Source organism: Plecotus auritus (assembly GCF_963455305.1).
Source record: "Plecotus auritus genome assembly, chromosome: 2".
Taxonomy (NCBI): Eukaryota; Metazoa; Chordata; class Mammalia; order Chiroptera; family Vespertilionidae; genus Plecotus; species Plecotus auritus.
In genome coordinates this window covers 44922950-44945226 of record NC_137771.1, presented here as the reverse complement: position 1 = coordinate 44945226, position 22277 = coordinate 44922950, and the positions used below count along the sequence as shown (strand labels likewise).

Genomic DNA, 22277 nt, shown 5'->3' with positions numbered 1-22277 from the left:
TTGATTAAAAAATAATCCAAGGACTTGAAAAGATATTTCTCCAAAGGAGATACACCAGCAGCCAATAAACTAATGAAAAGATTTCAACCTTACTAATCATCAGAGAAATGAAAATCGAAACCACAATGAGATACCGCATTGTACCCATTAGAATGGCTACAAAACCCAGAAAATAACAAGTGTATGTGAGGTGATGGAGAAACTGGAACACTTGTCCCTTATCGGTAGCAATGTAATACTGTGCAGCTCATATGGAAAGCAGTATGATGACTTCTCACAAAATGAAAAATAGAATTGTCATAAGATTCATCAATTTCACCTCTGGGGATATATGCAAAAGCATTGAAAGTGGGGTCTCGAGGAGACAGTTGCGCACCCATGTTCACAGTCGTACTTTTCACAAAAGTTTTTTTTTTTTTTAAATACATTTTATTGATTTTTTACAAAGAAGAAGGGAGAGGGATAGAGAGTTAGAAACATCGATGAGAGAGAAACATTGATCAGCTGCTTCCTGCACACCTCCTACTGGGGATGTGCCCGCAACCAAGGTACGTGCCCCTGACCGGAATCGAACCCGGGACCCTTCAGTCCGCAGGCCGACGCTCTATCCACTGAGCCAAACCGGTTTCAGCCACAAAAGTTTTTTTTTATCACAGTGAAAGAAGTAAGGAAGAAGACAGTCTATTAAAAAAAGTTTACCCTTGAAATTTTACTTGAGGTTATGTTGTGATCTAGATATGCATTTGTCAAAATGAGTTATGAAGAAAATCACATATATGTTCTGTAGAAAAGCTGCTGCCGAAAGGAAGCATCAATCCCATACAGCTAAAGAAGTCAACAAAAAGGTCAAATTCTAAAAAAACGGTAGCTAAGATGATTAGATGCCGAAGACCGTTAAAATACACTGACAAGACTCATCATTCATCTTTTTCCCACAGAGGAAGAGATATTTGTTCTCCCTCTGGTGTTGGTATTTTTGCACCATTTAATATTTTACCCCTTGGGCTTTAATATCCTTTTAGCCTTTTCTTAGGCAGTTGCAATAACAAAGGGATTACTTCAGGCACTGTAGCCAGTCCTCTCTCACTTTCGTCTTGTCTTTATATCAGTCACACCGTGGAAACAGCTGATAGTCAGAACCTGCACAGGGTCTTGCACATGGGTGAATAATTGCTCTCACAAGATAAAAGAGAACATAAATGAGAGGGGAGGAAACTGGAATCAACAAGCAAAAGAGAAAGGCAAAAGTAACAGCAGAGGAGGAAAGCAAGCAAAGAAACATCTGTGGAAGACTAATCTAAAATCTCTCATGGGCACTTCTGAACTCAAATTTATAACCATAACAGATGCTGCCTTTAAAGTGACAGTTACCTTCAAACAAGTGATTTCATTGAATACTTCAATAGTCCTTTCTAGAAATAAGAAATACTGAGGCTTGGACGAATTAAGTGAACTGACCAGAAAATTAGCTAGTGAAGGGCAGAGTGGATATTTTAACATAAATCACTGCCTCTTTCATGAATTATAAACCACACATGTCTTTAAAGGGCAATACGAAGCTGTATTTAGCCCACTACCTTTTTTCTAATATGTAGTCAAGTCAATCCTATTAAGAGCAGTACTGAATTCTTGTTAAGGTATCTTTCCTTGTCTAGAAATTTCAAATTTTAAGATATAATTTAAGGTAAAATTAGCAAAACAAAAATGTTTAGAAAAAATATCAAGATTTTTGGAATAAAAGGAGAGCTCTCCATTTAGTACAGCTAAATAAAAATAAAATGACCCCTTATATTTTCGATAACCATATAAATCCCTAATACACCATACAAGACGTATGAAGGTGGTCAGTAAATGTTTCCATTGTAGCTCCATTTTCTGCCAGGCTCTCTTGCATAATGCACTCTAGCCATATTATAATATCACAGCTCCTCTGCTTTTCCATGCCTTAATGACTCTGTAAAATGCTCAGAGTTCCATGATTCCTCAGGCAGGATTCAGAGTCCCTTCTCTTATTCCAAAGTACCTCAGGAGCCTTCCTCTATCAAAACTCTTCCTCCACTGTGAAAGCTGACCGACTCATCTATCTTCCTCAATGGACTGGGGTCCTTGAGAACCAGACATGGGTCTCACTTATTTTGTATCACCAACACTTATCATGGTATCTGGCACCTAGCAAGCATTCAGTTAAATAATATTTGATTCCCATCCTCAAGAAGTTAAGGATGAGAGAGCAACTATTTTTTCATGTTTACCCTCTCTGACAATTCACTTTGCTTAAATTTGATGACATTCTGTGATCCCAACAGATTACCATTAAAAAAAAGATGAGGGGGCACTAGCAAGAGAAAACCCAAGCTACCTGGTACAAAATCCATTTTAATTTCTATACAACAGATTGCTGGGTGATTTCCCAGTTCAGTGCCCCTAGGGAACCTGGGTCTTCCTGCCTCACTCTCCTGGTACAAATCCCCTGTACTCAGACTGTCCAAAGCAATGCCTCCTCAGGTAAATTGGGCAATAGAACCTAGTGATGAAGTGTGGAGGCTCTGGAGTCAGACTGTGGGGGTTCAAATCCTACTTCTGCCACTTGCATTTGGAGAACCTTGGACTGATGAACCTCCTTCTTTCCTTGGTTACCTATGTGTAAAGTGAAAACAATAACAGTAACTATATGTTTTTGCATTCAGAAAAATAATATTTGATTCCCATCCTCAAGAAGTTAAGGATGAGAGAGCAACTATTTGAATTGTTTGGGGAATATGTCAGGTAACTCATGTGAAGCATAACACAACACCTGGTTCTACTTCCCACTCTTACTCTATTTCTTAACTATGCAGAATCCCAGAGCTCCCACATCTGTAATTTTTCTACATAATAATTACCTCACAACCCTCTGCCCTTGTCACTGGTTTACTCTGTCCATGGCCAACTGAATTAACCCCCTGGTTACTACTTCCACCCCATGAGATCCAAGAACAGAAATAAAACATGTTCCTTTGACTGACATGCAGGGGGGTGGGAGGTGAGAAGTGCACTTTGAGAATCACTAAATAATGATGTCACTTTTAGCTTGGAGAAATAAAAAAAAACAGTTATGAGATGAATGCAGATGATATTAAAGACAATAATTATATTCAAATGCAAGTAACATCTACTGAGAATAAGTTTTACATTAGGCACTGCACCAAACTCTTTCATAAATCTTTTTTTTTATTTAATACTGAAACTAACATTCAAGGTAACCGTTAGCCCAGAACTTTAATTAGCTTGATTGAGACTGCACAACTAGAAAGTGACCGAGTGAAATCTGAATACAGATCTTCTGACACTACACACAAAGGCTCTTTTGACTACCCTATAGGTTTTATTTTTTTTATGCCAAAGACAAGAATGAGTTAAATTTATATATTTTTCTTAATCAGGATCTGTAATGTGAAAGTGAACTTTGCTTAGCTCTCCAGCATGAATATTAAGGCTTGAAATTATGCCTACTCATTTACTTAAAAAGGTTTTTAGTGATACTTATCACGTCCAAGCACGTTTCTAGATGCTGATAGGCAATGGAGACCTGGCCCTGGAACTTACCACCTAGTGAGAGAGATAGAGTTAACCTGATAATCACAAAATGAACTCAGATGGAAGGTATACAGAAAGGCACCACAGGAAGTGTATACAAAAAGTGTCTGTACTTGAACTGGACATCAAAAGAGGGTAGAGTTAAGAGAGTAATATTAGGCAGGGGGGAGCATGTGCAAAGGCTCTGAGATAAGGAATAGGATGATATACTGGAGGAACTGCCTTTACAGACAGAGCACAGAAGGCGAGGGGCACAAAAAACACTGGAGGAAAGGGAAAAGAGATCCAGGGGCCATATCATGAGAACCTATAGTTCACTGTAATGGGAAACCACTGAATTGGGCCCAGATTGTCAACAAAATAGAACAAATGACTTATCTACAAAGATATCCAAATGAATGATCATGTTGTAAGTGCAAGCTAGAACTTTCTTAAAAAAATAAAATATATATATATGTTTAAAACTACTACAATGTTAACTTCCAAAGAATCAGGTAAATGCAGATTTTGTAGCAGACAAAAGAAAAATCACCAACAGCACATTTTAATACTTCAGACATAAATATAAAAAATCCTATTTATATATGCAGCCACAGATTAGAGGCTTTAAAAATTTTTGAATGATAATATTAAAATGAAAAAGGATATTAGAAAACTCTATTTCTAATACCTAATGCACTATTCCAAGCACATATAACCAAATGATCACGTACTATATTATGTAAGTATGGTACTTATACGTGATTTGCTTTTAGAGTTAACTTACAAACTCCATTAAGAGTAAATGCTGCCTTATTTTCCTTTCCAATGACAAGTTATACAGAATTTAAATACCTTTTCTATATGCCAAGGAAATATCCTCTGAAAGTTTTCATCTGCCAATCACATTTTTACATAACTGGCTGTTTTAAGAATAGTCAAGAATATGTCAGAAATTATATTGTTTTTCCATATACCTTAATATAAACTATAATAAATAATAATAATATATATATTACCTTTTAGAAATCATATTAGAATAAACAACAACCAACTAAAACCATACAACTTTAAAAATGACTCCAAGAGAATCAAAATACTATACAGGCCAAAACTTTCCCTCTCTTCTGGTTTGGATAGATAAGTACGAGCAAGCAATTAATCAAGAAAAAAAAGGGGGGGATGATGTATGCTGCTTTTTATTCTATCCTACTTAAACAAAGTACTTGCAGTACTATAAGTATAAGAAAAGTTCGACTTATATTAGCTTATGGACTTCTCTCCATATTTCCTAGAATATTAAAAACCCAGCATTGGAAAGTCTGTTCATTTGTTCTTTGATAGCCATTCTACCTTTCTTCTTGAGTGACAGAAACAAACACTTTTAGTTGGGCATGTGTCTGCTTAGAAGAAAAATGTTTCCCAGACTCCTTTGTAGCTAACTGTGTAACTAAACTCTGGGAGTAGAATATAAGTTACAGAGTTATGTGCAACTTTCCAACAATATCCTTAAAAGGAGCAAGGCTTCCCTTCTCTTCTCTTTTTCCTTCCTGGCAGCTGGAAGGCAGCCCTGATGGCTGGAGCTAGCGTCCTCTAGACGCTGATGTAGGGAGTGGAGGTCAAGCACTGAACAGCAACAGTTTGAAAGGAGTGTTGGTCTGACACCATGCAGTGCCCACTTCTAGACTCACACCAGTGAGAAAATAAATCTCTGCCCTTTAGAATAACTATTATTTTAGGGTTTCCTCGCTCACAGTGGAACTTAATCCTAACTGATATATCTTCCAAGTCATTCCCTATATCATTCCCTGGTATTCTATCAACAAGTTAGATTTCAGGCAGAAGATTATTCCTCTTCCTCAATAGTTTTAACAGTCCTCTACTGACTACTGTAATATGTTTCTCCTCATTTAAACCCCACCGCGTAACACCACAAGCCTTATCCAATTACTCTACATTTCTAGCTAGATTTGCCTCATATCTGCTTGTCAGCTATAAAACTGCTTTGTACAAATAAATAAAAAATGAACTACATACAGGGTATTTGAAATATATAGTACGTCAAGAAGGAAAAAAAAACAAGACACAGAAGAACACAGTCAATGACCAAACCCCTCCTATTCATATGTCTTCTGCATATTTTTACATATCCCAGCATCCATCCATTCACTCATTCATTTAATATTTATTGCGTGTGTCCTCTGTACAAGACATTAACAAGATGTGCTGAATTAAAAATAAATCAAGAATACTATTCTCATGACATTATAAACATAATGAATAACAATATGGAGGCTTCCTTGCAAAGTAAAGATAGATTATTAATTCAGTTTCCAGCCCTTCTCTCCTCTCTGGAGTAGAGAAGGGCTGGAAGAGAGAAAATTCCAAGCTTCTAATTATAGCTCAATTTTTCTGGTGATCAGCCCCACCGAGGACCCCACCCAGAGTTGCCTCATTAGAACAAAAGATACTACTAGTGCTCTTATAACTTAGGAATTTACAAGGTTTTAGGAATCCTGTGTCAGGGTCATAGTCAAAGGCAAATATTAGAATAAGAGATGCTCCTAGTGTTCTTATCACTTAGGAAATTACAAGGGTTTTAGGAGATCTGTGCCAGGAATTGGCGGGCAGAGGACAATATATATTTTTTTGTATTATGTCACGACAATATTGTGTATTAAAATATTCTGAACAGTAATAAAATGATTAAATTGATTCAATATTTGATATCACCACTGCCAGAGAATTAGGGCCATGGTTTACCTGCAAATTAATATAAGGATTTTTACAGATGACTTTTTTATGGCATGGGAAAAACCTAAGTAACTAACCTGGTTGACAACATTTTGTGCCATCAAAGTACAGAAAGTTAGGAATTGTGAGTATATCACCAATTGTATATGTCAGATAAATATATAAGAATAATCATGTAAACTATTTCATAGAGTGTATCAAAGTCAAGTTAAAACTTTCCATCTTGAACAAAGGAAAAATAATACACCAACTAATACATGTTTTTGCATATAGTTAACCTTTTCAGAGTGTTTACTATTTAAAAATCAACATATTAAATACTTTATTTAATATGCCACTTAATCACCTGGAAAAACTTATGTGGTAGGTGGTACTATCCTCGTTTTGAGGGAAAAAAATAATAAATCAGACAATTTTGTAATAAGTAATTTGCTCAAGGCTACACAGAGAGCAAGCTGTATGACAGGATTTTAACCCACATGTGATTCAAAGTTTTAACTTCTATGGCATAACTTAGGGTTGGCAAACTTTCTGGAAAGAACTAGCCAGTACATATTTTTGGCTTTGTGGGCCACATAGTCTCTATTGCAACCAATCAACTGTGCTGTGTTGTTGTTGTTTTTTGTAGTTCAAAAGCACTAGAGACAATATGTAAATGAATGAGTGTGGCTATATTCCAATAAAACTTTATTTACAGAAACATGCAGAAGTCCAAATCTGGCCCACAGGCTATAGTTCGCTGAATCTTTCAGTAATTGATTAATTTTAAATAAGTTCACCCTGTACCAAAGGTCTGCTGGTTATAAAATGAAATGCTGCTACTTTCTCCTACTTGACCAAGAAACTATTTTGTGAATTGAACATGTTAGATGCATAAATCATATTCAAGATTTATTTACAATGGATCGCTCAATTTTAAAAAAAGACTGAGAGCAGGAAAATAAATACGTATGCCTATTATTCTACTGCCTACCTCCCCCAATTATGTAAATTCTTCATAAGAACTCCTTTATGATTATTGAAACCCCCCCTCCCCCCCAAATCCCAGTGTGCCAATGGGAGATTATGTTCATTCCTTATATACCATCATTGTACTATGAAGCCCATAAAAAGAACTTCCTGAGTAATACATGTAGACGGTAGAATGATTTTGTCTTTTGTAAGCCACAGTTCCAAGAGAATGCCCACTTTATAAACTGCATAGATTTGGCCATTCCCTCATAAATATTCATTAGGTTACATGCTTAAGTGGCTTTTTTTACATCCGTTCAAAGAACATTTATTGAACATCTACAATGATCTAAGCTTTGGAGATAGGGGAGACTAATACCTAAACACCTAATCTCAATACCATAATCACATGGGAGGAGTGATTACGGAAGCACAAACTAAAAGAAAGAAGAGCATAGCTCAACACAGTTGGATTCCCAGTCAGGGCACATGCCCAGGTTGCAGGCTCAGTCCCCAGTAGGGGGCATGCAGGAGGCAGCCGATCAATGATTCTCTCTCATCACTGATGTTTTTATCCCTCTCTCCCTCTCCCTTTCTCTCTGAAATCAATAAAAATATACTTAAAAAAGAAAAAAAAGAAGAAGAGCACAGATATAGGATCAAAGTTATAGACTCCAGAGGGACTGAATAATGGGAAACTACGTTTGTACAATCTGTGAAATTACAGATATCTATATACCAAAATAATTCTACTTGAAGAACAATCAAAACAGAGCCTATACAACTTGAAAATTATTATACTGCATACATGTGCCTTGGCAATCAATTAAATCCACTGTCTGTCATTTGAAGAACCAGAGCATTTTAACTTAATTTTGCACAGGATCAAGGAGATGTTTTCAGAGATTGCCACATGGCAAAGATGAGAAGCATTAACCAATATAATTTTATTTGTTATTAGACTATCACTATGAACACATTTTATCCGTGCAGGTATAATCAAAACATATCCAAGAAACATCTGATGTGTACAAGCAAACACTTAGAGGGAAGCTAGAAAACTGTCCATTGGATATAAAATCTTTTTAACCTTTTCTACCTCATGATCTTTTGCTTTATGAAGCTAAAAGGTGCTACCTTCTAATTCCCAGCATGCTCTTTTAGCTTCTGAAATACTCAAGAGCAGATATTAAAAACCTGAAGCAGGTATAGGCAATATTGAGTCAAAACCCAAACTCAATTCAGAACATTTACCAAAATGCTAATACATTTCCATCTCACCTAGGATAAACATGACAATATTGAGTGATTAAAAATATAATTAAATTTTAAAATTCCAGCTAAACATCTACTTTACCTTAGATGCTTACCCATTCCCTTCTGGTTAACATCAGGGGACTTGCTATTTCGTCTCCAAATACAGAAATTTTTCAGTAATGGAAGAGAAATTTGTTTACGCCGAGAAGCCTGATTCATGCTGAGCTGTGTGTGATACACGGTGAGGTGTACCCTGAAGACGAATGGCACGCCTCCATTACTGTATTTTTCCCCAATTCAGCTTCATTAGGTTTGGGACTTTTGGAAAAAAAAATTGGAACTTTCAATATTGAAATGTGGTTTGCTGAAAAATATAATGAACATTTTACAATATTTGGCACTCCCTCTTTTTTTTTTTTTTTTTGAATTCTAATTCCATGTCTATTTGGCCAATTACTGAAAAGGAGGATAATATTCAGTTTGCCTTTGCCAATGGAAAGAATTATTTGAGAAGATCCTTGAAAATATGCAAAGTTAAAACTAGTTAAAAGTGCAGGCTTTGGAGTCATCTAGACTTCATCTATAAAACAATGTGACTTAAAAAAAACTTATAAAATTATATGCATTGAAAAAAATAATGTAGTAGAGCATGGAGCACAGTGCCTAGAACATAAGTACTCCAGAAAAGGAAAGAAATGAAACTATACATTTGATTTCAATGTTCAGAAGTGCAGTCTCTATGGGTTAGTTACCATAAGCTTTCCATTTCAGAAAATAGCAAATTCTGAGGTATTAGTGTTAGAATTCTTGCACGTCTAAAATCTGACCCTCCTTTGTTCATTTGCTTTGCTGCTAGTATCTTCCATGTATCCCTCCTGGTACAGATGGTCTCTGTCCTGTCCCTCCCACCCTCCCAGCTTGTAACATTTCTTTGCCTTTGAGTGGACTCCCAAGTCTGGAGCTGCCATACTCCTGCCAGTCCTTCCAGCTTCTCAAGCTCAGTCTTTTCTAGAGGGCCTCCCAGAACATTTGCACCTATACACATTTCCTCTTCTTAGGAGAATTAGAAACTTCTCGAGGGCAGAGATCACATTAATGTATTTCTCCCCTTAGGCTTAGGACTGTGTTAAACTTCAAAAAATTTTAATGTTACATCACCAAGGTAACTGAGGTTATGTCATACTTCTACCAACCCATGTATGAACCATTTTAAGCTTTTTATAAAAAGAGTTTTACCATCTTTAAAATAGAAATAATAAGACTAACTAACCTGGGATAGATATATTCATAATATACAATATGAATTCCTTATACTCTGCAAGTATCTGAGAGTCTTGGCTTATTACAAATATAATAAAAAGCCATAAATATATATATTTTAAAAATGCAGAACTACCTAAGAAAATATAACAGAAACATAAGAGTAATATTTATTACCTTACCTCCCCAGTGTATTCATCAAAAAAGAGTTTTTAGAAGAAAATAACTTTTAATGCTACTTAAGTTTTGATACATTCCCTCCCTAATTCAAATTGCAATAATCTCTTTGTTCAATATTAGATAAATTAAAATGAGTGTTTAACCTATATTCATATACACAAACTTAAAATATTTTAAAGTGGCATAATACCACTGATATCAAAGCAGCATAAAGCCATTTAAGTTTCTAAGTAGTACAAAAGAAAAAATAAATTCTCTGCAGATATAGGCCTCCTTTTATTTATCATTCTATGTATAATTTTTTGTAAAATATGCCAATAAGAGTTCTAACCAAAACATAATTTTTAAATTAATTCATGCAGGTGTGACTCTTAGCAAAAACTAAGCTTTTGTCAAATGTATTCATTAAAGATTAATTTTTTGAGCAACCTTCAAATAAACTGCTTTAATGTGAAAAATGTATATATGCCAAATGGAGACATGGACTAGAAAGATGCTGTTAAAAGTAACTGAATGCAGAACAGTGACCATAATATAAAGACTATTGCAAAGCATTAAAATTCTTTTGAGTTTAATATGCATATATAAATAGAAACCTTTAATAAATGCTGTATATATTCATTATGAAAATCATGAACAATTAATCCTGACCAGGAACACTGAAAAACTAATCTACATATAACACGTAAATACATGTTCACTTATGAGACACATTGATAGCTAATAACTTTTTTAAAAAATGGACTTCATATATTATTTGAATAAAATGCAAAAGAGACAGAAATTCCTACTGACTAGATATACTCTTCCATTTCTGGAAAACCCATTATAGAGATTGCTGAGGGATCTACTGGGGTTTATGAAGCCTGGCCAGTGGCAACTTCAAGATGGTGAGACGGAGATTAAGGAAATTATCAGGGTTGGCAGATTATAGCAAGATGACTGAAGCATACCTGTATTTTTAATCTGAAAATCGATTTTAAAACCAAGAAACTTCTTAAAATAAAAGGAAAATGAACAAATTGCTCTAAGGAGTCTGAAGAAAAAAGCAGGTAGGGTCCACAAATATTCAGGATCATTCCTATAGTTGCCTTGTCAATACAAGTTTGAGTAGCCCTGAAAACATGACAGACAATTGAAAACACAATCCAACTACAGTGCAGAAAGAAACACAATATGGACAGTTGTCGCTACAGGGAATCTGTGACGCAACCATTTAAGACCTTTAACATTTCCTCTACATCAAAATCACAAAACTGGTACCATATAGCTCATAAGATACTCAGAAATTATATTTTAGGCAAAAGAAAAGTTCTTGCTCAATTATTTTGACAGCATCATGAGGAAAAAGGTTTGCTGGCTTAAATTGGGAATGCAGCATATATTCTGTTGTTGCAGTAGATATAACCTAATTTGCATGTGCACTGCTGAAAATAAGAAGAACGGCTATGGTGTGATGTCTAACTCTTTGCGTTTACAATTGCCTCCCTTAGGCAATCATTCTTAGGCAAGCAGACCCCTAGTAGGTCTAAATATTCTGTATCTTACTTAAATTTTTTAAAAAAGCTCTGATGTTAATAAATTAATTTTTTAAAAGTCAGACAAAAACATATACGAAAGCAAGTAATTTATTGCATGAAATTATATTACCAATCTAGGAATGATTTCAAGAACCGTATGTTAACAACGAAGTTCCTGACGATACTTGCAAGGGCTGAGTCCCCACCCCTAATGAATTTGAATGTGTGGGTTTAGATGAATGGGACCTCAATCACAATTAGCAAATAAAATTTAAAATGCTATTTTACAATTTAGGAAAAGCAGCCTTCGGTTTACTACTATGGTTCCTTAATGCTATTCTCTTTTATCTGCCACAAAACGCTGAATGGTCAGTATTTTTAAATGAATCAGCATAACCTTGTTCTAATGTAAATCAGCATCCCTTTTGACTACAGGCAAGGCACAAATAACAATAATAACAAATGTCCAGGAGAGCGACTTCTCAATCACTGTTCTGAAAGGAGAGGATCCAGCATGAATACAGTGCTAAGAATTCTGGCACGGAACCTACTAATATATTCTTGACAGTCTGATAAACTACTCTACTTTTCAAAAACACGATACAGACGATTCCAGCTGTAATACAGATGAATGGAAATTTTTAAAGGTTTGTTTCTAACATACAGTCGCCTTGCACATGCATTATGTACCCTCACTCTTTCACTTAAGATAAATGCATTAGCTTATTATTGTTCAAACCTTTAAAAGCACATTCTGCACCAACACTGAAACAGCTTAAGATTGCATTCTGAAAGAACCACAGATCACAGAGGCACAGATATCTTACCTGGGAAACCCCCTTGGACCATTGCTGTACCAGTGTTCCCTTCAGGGTGTCTGCATTCCCGTTAAACATTCAATGCTGGAAGCAGCTCAAATCCTCACCAGACTCTGTCCTCTCTCTTCTGTCGACCTTGGGCCTATTTCCCCCCCTCAGATTTTATTCTCCGTAAGGGCAAGTTGTCAGTCTATTTCTATCGTGAGGAGCAATCAATTAAGCTCATTTCCAGCTACCTCTCAAGTCACATCTGTCAGTAGGGAAAAGCTGCCTGGGAAAGTATGCCGGGAGAAGCAAAATCCCTGGTTTCCAACATCTGACCCTCAGATGCTTCCCGCTGCCGACTGTAGCACTCAGTTACCCTGCTAGCATCAGGATGACAGCTCTATTCCAGAGCAGGAGGCAAGATAAACACAACCATGTATTCTGTGGCCAGCTTCAATTAATATCATTGTAATGACCCAGTTTTCCTGCTGAGAAATAGTTCATCACATTAGTTGCATCTTTCTAATGCAGATTAAAAGGAAACTGTAGCCTGTCCGAAGTGAGTGGAACCGTCATCAACTTACTCTCTCCTTATTGCTCACAGCATTCAATCATTTTTATAACAAAGAAACTGGTGAACCACATTGAACGTGAGGCATCCCCTAGCGAGATTCATTTGTGTCCTACTAACATTCTAAATGTGCAGGACAGATTCTATTTAAGCTGGCTGTCAAGTCTTCAAGTTAGCTTTTTTTTTTTTTTTTTTGGGGGGGTGGGGTGGGGGAGGATTATGAAAAAAATCACCAGGAGCTTCAGAGAAATCACTAGAGGAATAGTTGAGGTTTCTTCAATTTAAAATGCTACGCTGCATCTCCTACCCTGTCCTACACCAGCACACCTGAATATATTTATATAACCAACTGCAATTACTTCAGCATTATCTTTCTATCAATTACCTCAGTATCTTCTGACCTTTCTTTGTCATGTGTAGATTAGTCCTCTACCTGATCACTGATCATATATAAAAATGTCAAGAACACCTGAACATAAATTAAAAGCTGTTCAAAAGATCTTATTACAAATTTTGTTCATAGTTGCAATAAACATATTTCAATTACATCAAGGACTGAAGCTTTGAAAGTTTTCATAATAAAAAACTCACTAAAATAAAATGATCACCTATTTCCAATGATAAGGCTACAAAAAAGAATTCTACATATTTTACTTAATTAAAAGATGAAAAAAGATAATTATAACAAATGGGTAAAAGAATTTACATAAAATTTAAAACTTAAATGTTAGTCTTTACTTCTAACAATTCCCCTCCTATTTTGCATTGTCAGAAACAACAAAAGGAGAGAGCAAATAAATTCATATGTTTAGTAAAATAAACATGGAAATGTTGCTAGAAGCCACTAATGAATGCTTATTTCAGGTGGACATTCTTAACATTCTTTAAATTTCAGTAATAATTGCTGTTGGTTGTAGTGACATCTATTGGCAAGGTAGAGACCAACTACAGTCTACAATGAAAAACACAAAACAAATAAAAATTTTAAACCCAAAATATTACTAGTTGCTCAGTAAATCTTCAGCAAACAGGAGGTCTCTTCGTGTTAAAAACTGTCACGGGGCACAAAGAAAGCACTGAAAGGAAGAGCCTCAGTGTGGCCTGGCCCCAAATAAGACCTGGATTGCAATCCTGACCTGAACAGTAACTGGTTTTGTGACTTTGGGCGAATTAATTGCTGTGGCTTTTAGGATTCTTGACTGTAAAATTAGATTAGATGAACTTTATGGTTCTCAAATCCCATCGACATGAAGGAAGACACTGAGTAAATACTTTTATTCCCTTCTTTAACATAATTTGCTATTTGATTGCCCTCCTCCTTTAACATAGACCTTTTCATAATGTTTTAATAACCCTTTACAAATGTGGTTCTTTAATTTAAAATAATTAACTCTGAAATAATTTTAATTATTTTACACATGAAATTCACTTATTGAAAACACACAATTCAGTACTTTTTAGTAAATTTATAAGGGTATGCAACCATTACCTCAATCCAGTTTTAAAATATTTTTACTGCTTAACAATGTCCATCAACCCCAAATGCAACCCCAACTCTAGGCAACCAATGACCAGTTTTCTGTCTCTATAAATTTGTTTTTTATGGACTTAGGAAAATATATTGACAGGTAATTTGAATTGTACGAGAATTAACTCTACATTATCCTTTGTCAATTAATAAATGTTCATAAATATTTAAATATTAGGAGGCAGAATAACAGCAATTAAGTCATGTCATAAACTTTGTAGGACTGTTTGGCAAACTAGCACACAACAAAGTAACATTTAAAAGCTATATTTTTAGTTTTAAAATTCTATTCAGGCCATGAATTTTCCTCAATAATTTATCCTGTGTATTCTTCTTACATAGGGAGAAATGGGGGGTGGGGGGAGACAATTGTCAACACTGAAATTCCATGGGAAGGAGAAATTACAAAATCATATATAAATACTTCTATGATAATTCTACCTTTGGTCCAGAGAAAATAAAGAATAGAAAGGAAAAAATTACATAAAAATGAAATACTCCAAAATTTCTTTCTCTTCTAGTAATCACAATTCAAAGTGGAAGTGCAATAGTATTGCCGTATGCAATGATGATCAGGGAGCAGCCCAATAGTAACAGTGTTAATAATGTATTGTTACTACACAATAATATTAAACTTCAAAAAACTGATTGCTGTCCTGGTCAGTGTGGCTCAGTTGGTTGGGTGTCATCCTGTGCCCCGAAAGTTTGCGAGTTCAATTCCTGGTTGGGTTCGATTTCTGGTAAGGGGCATGCAGGAGGCAGCCAATTGATGTTCCGCTCTCACATCAATGTTTCTCTCTCTCTCAAAATCAATTTAAGAAGACGTTTTAAAAAAAAACAAACTGATTGCTAAAGTTTTAAATATTAAATTATAATTTTTAGATAAAAATTTAAAATACACTTATGCCAGAATTTCATTCTCTAATGGCAGTATTTGGCAAGCTGAAGACATTTTTATTACTATCTATAATAATAAAAGGGTAATATGCTAACTAGACCAGACATCCTTCTGAGTGAAGCTGGGGCCGGAGCCCGGAGGGAAGCCCAGGTCCCAGGTGCTGGAGGGAAGCCGGTGCCGGCAGCTGGAGGAAGGAAGGCCTACTCTTGCACGAATTTTCATGCATCGGGCCTCTAGTTAAAGAGTAGTCGCTAACATTTCAAGAGTACTTTCTATATGTCACTTTGTATATAAGCATTTTATGTTTTCTAGTCTCTCATAACAACCCAGTGAAATGAGCACTATTATTATCCCCATCTTACAGATGAGGAAACTAAAGGAAAAGAGACGCAACTTGTTTCAGGCCAAATGGCTAGAAGTGCTTAGAAATTCAGTGACTTAATCAAGACTATATTATGTACTAAATACATATAGTATATATCACTATAATTGCTATTAGTGAAAAGTGCTTCAGTAAACATCTTTGTAGATATATATACATATACATACACATGAACAATGAATTCCTTAGGCCAGTGGTTGGCAAACTGCGGCTCGCGAGCCACGGTTTGCCGCTCTGTTGACTAATGAGTTTGCCGACCACTGCCTTAGGCTATATCACTGGAAGTTGAATTATTCAGTCAAAGAATATGCACTTTTAAATTTTTTGTGTATACCGCCAAACGGGCCTCCCGAAAGAGGTACCTGAATTCATATTCCTACCAATAGTATATAAGAGCTCTTATTTTTCTACAACCTTTCCAACAATGAGAAATATTAATTGTTAAAATCTTAATCTGATAGCCAAAAAATCTGATTTTTAAATTAATTTACATTTCTCTTATTAGTGAGGCTGAACAGACCTATTGTACTTGTCACCCATATCTGTTTCTTTGGTTATGCACAGTCTGATCTTTGCTTGTTTTTCTATTGTTATACATGTCTTTTTCTTCTGACTATAGTTATATTTATGTATATACACAATATTTTTAATGTTTATGTTAAAAAACTTATGATTATTTACTTTATAATAATATGAAAGGCCTTTCCCTGTACCAAAACTATATTTTAATAATCTTATAGCACATGATTCTTTTAGAATTAATATGTAATTTTGGTGAGAAGTGAAGATCTCTACATTTTTTCTCAAATAATTAAATATCCCATCATTTACTGATTAATCTAAACTCTATCTACTATTTTTAAAAAAGAACATTTTTTTTTATGTTCTAAATTCTAAATAGACACCCTGGTCTATTTCTAGACAATGTTTAATGCAAAAACTATTGATTTAATTACTGCAGTTTTAAACAATGTTTCTAATCACGAGGGTTACTGGTACTCTGGGCAGGATAAGTCTTCATTGTATGGGATTATCCGATACAATACAGTGCAGTAGGCACCCCAACTAATAAATGACAGTAGAAACCCCCATCCATTTAGACCAGGGGACACCTGGCAATATGTAGAGACATTCTTGCTGTCACCACTGGGGTAGAAAGAGCATAGTAGTGATACCCAGTGGGTAGAGGCCTTGGATGCTGTTAAACATACTTCCATGTAAAGGACAAGCTCCTTCCCACCCCCTGCCAAAGGATTATCTGGTAAAAATGGCAACAGTGCCACAGTTGAGAAAAGCTGATTTAGACAATCCAAAACACTTCCAAGTCATTTCTAAAAGCTCCAAATTGAGTCTGAAAACCACCACTCTAGAATATATTCAGATACTAGGGGACATTTTCCAAAGCTGTCTAGCATTTCATTTCCAAATCAATTTTCAATGAAATTGTCATATATTTTTAAAAGCCTATACACACTTTGGATTTGGATTCAAATTACCTTAAGCTTATAGACTAATTTAGAAATAATTAAAATCTAAAATATACTGAGTATTCCAAACAGGAAAATAACATATCTCTACTTCCCCCTCTCCTGCCCCCCAAATCTTCTTTAATAAAGTTTCATAGTTTTCTTTAAAAAAGAAATTATAGGGATTGGTAACCTGTGGCCCATGAATTCTTAAATGAGCTTCAAGATTACCACTAAATAGGCAAAATAATACCTATTTCTATTTAAAATGGGGTGTGTGTGTGTGTGTGTGTGTGTGCATGCACATGGGTGACAATGTTTCCATGTATCTGCAGACATTTTTCGGGGAGTGGATTTATAGCTTTCATCACATTGTCAAAGAGTGAATGACTAACATAATTATGGATCACTGCCATGAGCTTTACATTTCTAATTGTATTATTCCTAGATATTTTCTAGTTTTTCTCCTTTGCTATTAGGAAATTATTATCATATTTCTTAAGTCGACAATACTGACTAGAAAATTTTTTCATATGTGCAATTCACATATAGTCTTACTTATTATTGACAAAGATTTTAAATTTTTGAGACTGACAAATGTACCATTTGTGAATCATTAGGTCTTTCCAGATGTAAGGAATCAGAATGGTGGGGGACAGCAATTAGTGTGTTTTCATACTGCAGGTTGCAACCCACTGGCTGGTCAAGAGAGAATTGCATTTTGTCAAGTATATAATTGTCTGACTGCTGTGCTATACACCTGAAACTAATACAAAATAATATTAAATGCGAACTGTAACTAAAAATTAAATGAAATAAATTCTTTTTTCTTTTTGCTGGTCTGATTGGGTGTGTTCTGCTCCCTTGTTTTCCAAGTCGTTGATTCAGTCCTCTGTTTCATCCAACCCACTGTTCATTCCTTCAAGTGTATTCTTCAATTCAGATACTGTATTCTTCATTTCTGACTGATTCTTTTTTATGTTCTCTTCATGTAGTTCTCACTAAGTCCTTGAGCATTCTTATAACCATTTTTTTGAACTCTATATCTGGTAAATTGCTTGCCTCCATTTCATTAGCTCTTTTTCTGGAGATTTCTCCTGTTCTTCCATTTGGGGCATGTTTCTTTGTCTCCCCATTTTGGCTGCCTCTTTTTTGTTTCTATATATTATGTAGATCTGCCATATCGCCCAGTTTTGGTAAGGTGGCCTTATGCAGTAGGTGTCCTGTGGGATTCAGTGGCACAGTCTCCTTGATCACCTGAGCTGGGTGCTCTAGGAATGTCCCTTGTGTGGGTTATGAGTTCCCTCCTGTTGTAACTTGAGCCTTGAATGCTATTGGTCCATTTGTGCGGGGGTTGACTCACAGGATTGGCCTCAGTCATAGTGCACAAGCTGCAACGTAGGTGCTGACCACACGAAGTGGAGTTCACTTCAAGAAGGTCTGATGCCTGCTGAGACGACCCTTTAAATATGCCACTTGTGAAGCTAATTGGATCCTGCTCTGATGTTGTCTGAACAACTGGGTGTGTTAGTTCTGGGGCCTCTTGGAAGGGACTCTGGTGCAGGTCAATGTCAGACTCTGACTGTGACTGGTCCTAGGCAACCTGTTTGGAGCTACAAAGTGATCCACAGTTTGCGGCTGCCTCTGCTGGGCCTTGGGGGTGTGTGGAAAGAACCAAGCTGCACACCAAGGCTGGCTTCCACCAGCACCGAGCCTGCGGCAGATCAGCCAAAGGCCCAAGGCACCCGAGATCTGCCTTCACCTGCCGGCTGCTTCTTAGGCTCAATCACTGAAGGAGCCTCTGGCAGTGAGTCACCAGGGGCAAGCAGTGTTCACTAGACTGATACAGGTTCAAACTTGGTGCCAGTGCTGGGTCTGAGGCCACTCAGCAAAAGTCCCGGGGTATGCCAAGTCTAGCTGCTATCCCCCACCCCCGTCCCCCTGGTGTCCACAGGCCTTTGTGGTAGAGCAGGGTCTCAGGGAGTCATCAGGGTGAGGCCAACAGTTTATCTTGCCCAAACAGACCAAGGTTTGTCCATGTGAAGGAAGGGCTCTGCACTGGTTGTGTATATGAGGAAAAAATGGTCCCTGTACAACTCAATCTGTCCCAGATTCTGCTGGCATCCTGAGCTCAGCAGGGTGGGGCTGCTGGGAGTTGGGAGCGATGGTGGATCTCTGATGAGTGAAAACTGATGTCCTTCCTGAACCCCACTAATGTCATAAATGTGTGCATATGTATGAATACCGATGTACCCATGATCTTTGAACTTCAGGTGAGTACTGTGCTCTGCCTATTTTATGGCATCAAAGTACTACTGACTAGATAACCTCCAATCACTTTGTACCTATTTCTGCCATACTAATGGGTTTTAAGTAATGGGAAATGTAGGTGATAGGACAGGTTCTGGAGTCTGAGTACCTGGGTGTAATCTCCATTTACTAGCTGTGTTAAGTTTGGACATATTCCTTAATTCTCTGAGCTTCGGTTTCTTTTATTTGTATAATTAGAGACCTCACAAAGTTATTATGTTGACTGACCTATTAATATATGTGAAGGTTTGGCACATGGAAACCAGAGTGTTTACTAGTTATCACAATCCCGATCCTAAGCTCTTTAAATGTTTCCTGACCCCCTGTAATTCTCACAAAAATCCTATAAGGCAAGTTATAATAAGATACCTCTTCCTTCCCTTATGGATAAGAAAGTATGATCCAGGAAAAGGTTAAGTAACTCATCCATGAATTCACAACTAAGTAGTAGAACTAGTATTAGAATGAAATCTTAGTCACATGCCCAAACCAAGTTTCCTAACAGCTATGCAACTATGGGCATTCTAGCATCACAGAAACTATGAATAATCAACCATCTCCACTCTGCTGTGGCTGTCCTAATATCTATATCTGAACAAAGGATTTTATTATATATGTGCACACACGTATCAATCGTATCCATTATATGTAGTTCTCCAAAAGAGGTTGAAAACCAAGGCACTGTAGTACATTTATCAGAATTTGTTCCCATGCCTTTGTATCCTCCCTTCCAGGCCGGTGTTCCCAACAAGAAAAAGGGAGCTATGTTTTTCATTTCATAGCAGATTTACTTCATTAACACTATTAGTAAAAAGCAGGTGGCTTTCAACATTGTTGAATGAAGAAAATAATGCATGAGAAAAGGCTCTGTAAAATCACAAAATAGGAGCCAAACTTTTATAAAGTCACCTAAATTATTATAAAATTATATTTATACTTTTATTTAAACATTTATTATAGTTAGAAATATATATAGCTATAGAGCCAACTTAATAATTATTATTAACAATAATAAGAGCTATAATACTTGTTGAAGATTCACTATATCTCAGGCTAAAAGCCTTATCATCTTATTCTAATCCTCATTAAAACCCTGTGATGTGGGTCCCACTATTTTCATAGACAAGGGCACTTTCATCGGAGGTGGAGCAGTTCCTTGCCTCTGAAGATCACACATTGGAAGTGCAACTCTTTCAATTTCTATACCAAACTCCCCTTCTGTATATAAAGAATATTTTTAAAGAAAGATATACAGAATATTTCTTTTCATCACCCCCAAAAGTAATTCCTTATATAACAGCAACCAGATATAACTACATATACTGTACATGCACAAAAGAAATGCAAATTCTTTTCAATAAAGCCTCCAATAAAGAAATATATATATACATATATATGTATGTATGTATATATGAATGTATATTTGATACAGCTAATGCAATAGAAAATCATGAAAGGAATTCTAAAGGAGACAATATGACTTGGTAGGCCTTCTGGAATTTTGTATTAGCAACATCACCATCCGTTGAGTAGGGTAAGTAATCAAGAACTGACATACAATTCCTGTTATTGTGGGTCAAATGCAGTATCAAGGACTTCTCAGCATTATTGTATTCACAACCAAATAGTAAAAGCAGGATGAAATGTAGATAAAATAGTGTAATATTCACTCTAATATTATATTACTGTCAAAGAGGAAAGCTTAGGAAAATAAAGTCACAAAAGTTAAGGAGAATGTCAATTTTGTCTTTTGTCTTATATTCATGCACATTTTCTAAGAACCTACAGCATTGCATTTGATAATTTATAGCAGTCATTAAAGCACAATTTAACAAATTCTGCACCCACTTCAAATAACATAAAGGAACTCACTGTTGGTAAATGCATATTCCTCTTCATTTTCATCACTGTCCTCAGACGGAGCTTTATAAGGAGGCGGCAGTTTCATCGGAGGCGGAGCAGTTCCTTGCCTCTGAAGATGCAAAATTTGAGAGAAGGGTAAATGGCCTTTGCACAATCCTCTTCTTCAATGGCAATTAGGATAAAAAGATAATATGTATCCAACTTCAGTTATATCAGGAAGATTATAAAATAAATATAATTTATTTTCTTTTATTTATGCTATTATGTAAAAGTGACTCTGGAATGTAAACCCACCAATAAAGAGAACAGGACGTCAAAAGCACAGTTTTTAAGACTGTAGACCTGCCCAGAAGAATGTATACCTTTTCTCAGTAAGAAAGCCAATTACATGTCTTTTCTTTATGCTATAAAGCTTAATTTTCTTTGTTATTAAACCAAGTAATTCAAATGAAAGACATTTCAAAATTAAATCTAAATGTAAAAAAATATTCACTGCATTATTTCTACAATTATTTACACTTTTCATTCAATTGTAAAAGATATAGATTTCATTCTTAAAAACATACTTGAAATACCAAGATTTGCTAACTGAAAAGGTATTCATTTATAATTTGTAGATAGTCAACACATTTCAAAGTTAAAAAAAAGAAAGAAATCTTTATGGTGAATACATTTTGTAGGTCTATGTATTTTTTAAATTTACATGCTGAACGATACAACACATCAATATTTCGTTCAAACTAAAGCAAAAGAAAACTCTATGATCAGATTACCTTCAGAGAATGTAGACATTTTCTGGAACGCTGGGAAAAATAAAACATGCCAAACTTTATAGAGAGAGCCAAGCTGCTAAAGAATAGGAGCAGAGAGATCCAAACACTCCACAGATTCCAAAACAATTGGATTAAGATTTGTTTTGCTACAGGATTTCAACAAAGTACATTCAATTATGATTTATATGATAAAACCACTAATGGCA

General features: G+C 35.8%; 1 protein-coding gene across 1 annotated transcript in view; it reads right to left on the bottom strand.

Moving 5' to 3' along the window:
* PATJ (PATJ crumbs cell polarity complex component) overlaps positions 1–22277 on the bottom strand; it is a 342671-nt gene that overhangs the window by 158082 nt on the left and 162312 nt on the right. Inside the window, exon 27 of the mRNA XM_080656343.1 lies at positions 21308–21407. Within this exon, the coding sequence (XP_080512469.1) occupies positions 21308–21407 (100 nt within the window). The remainder of the gene's footprint in view (positions 1–21307; positions 21408–22277) is intronic.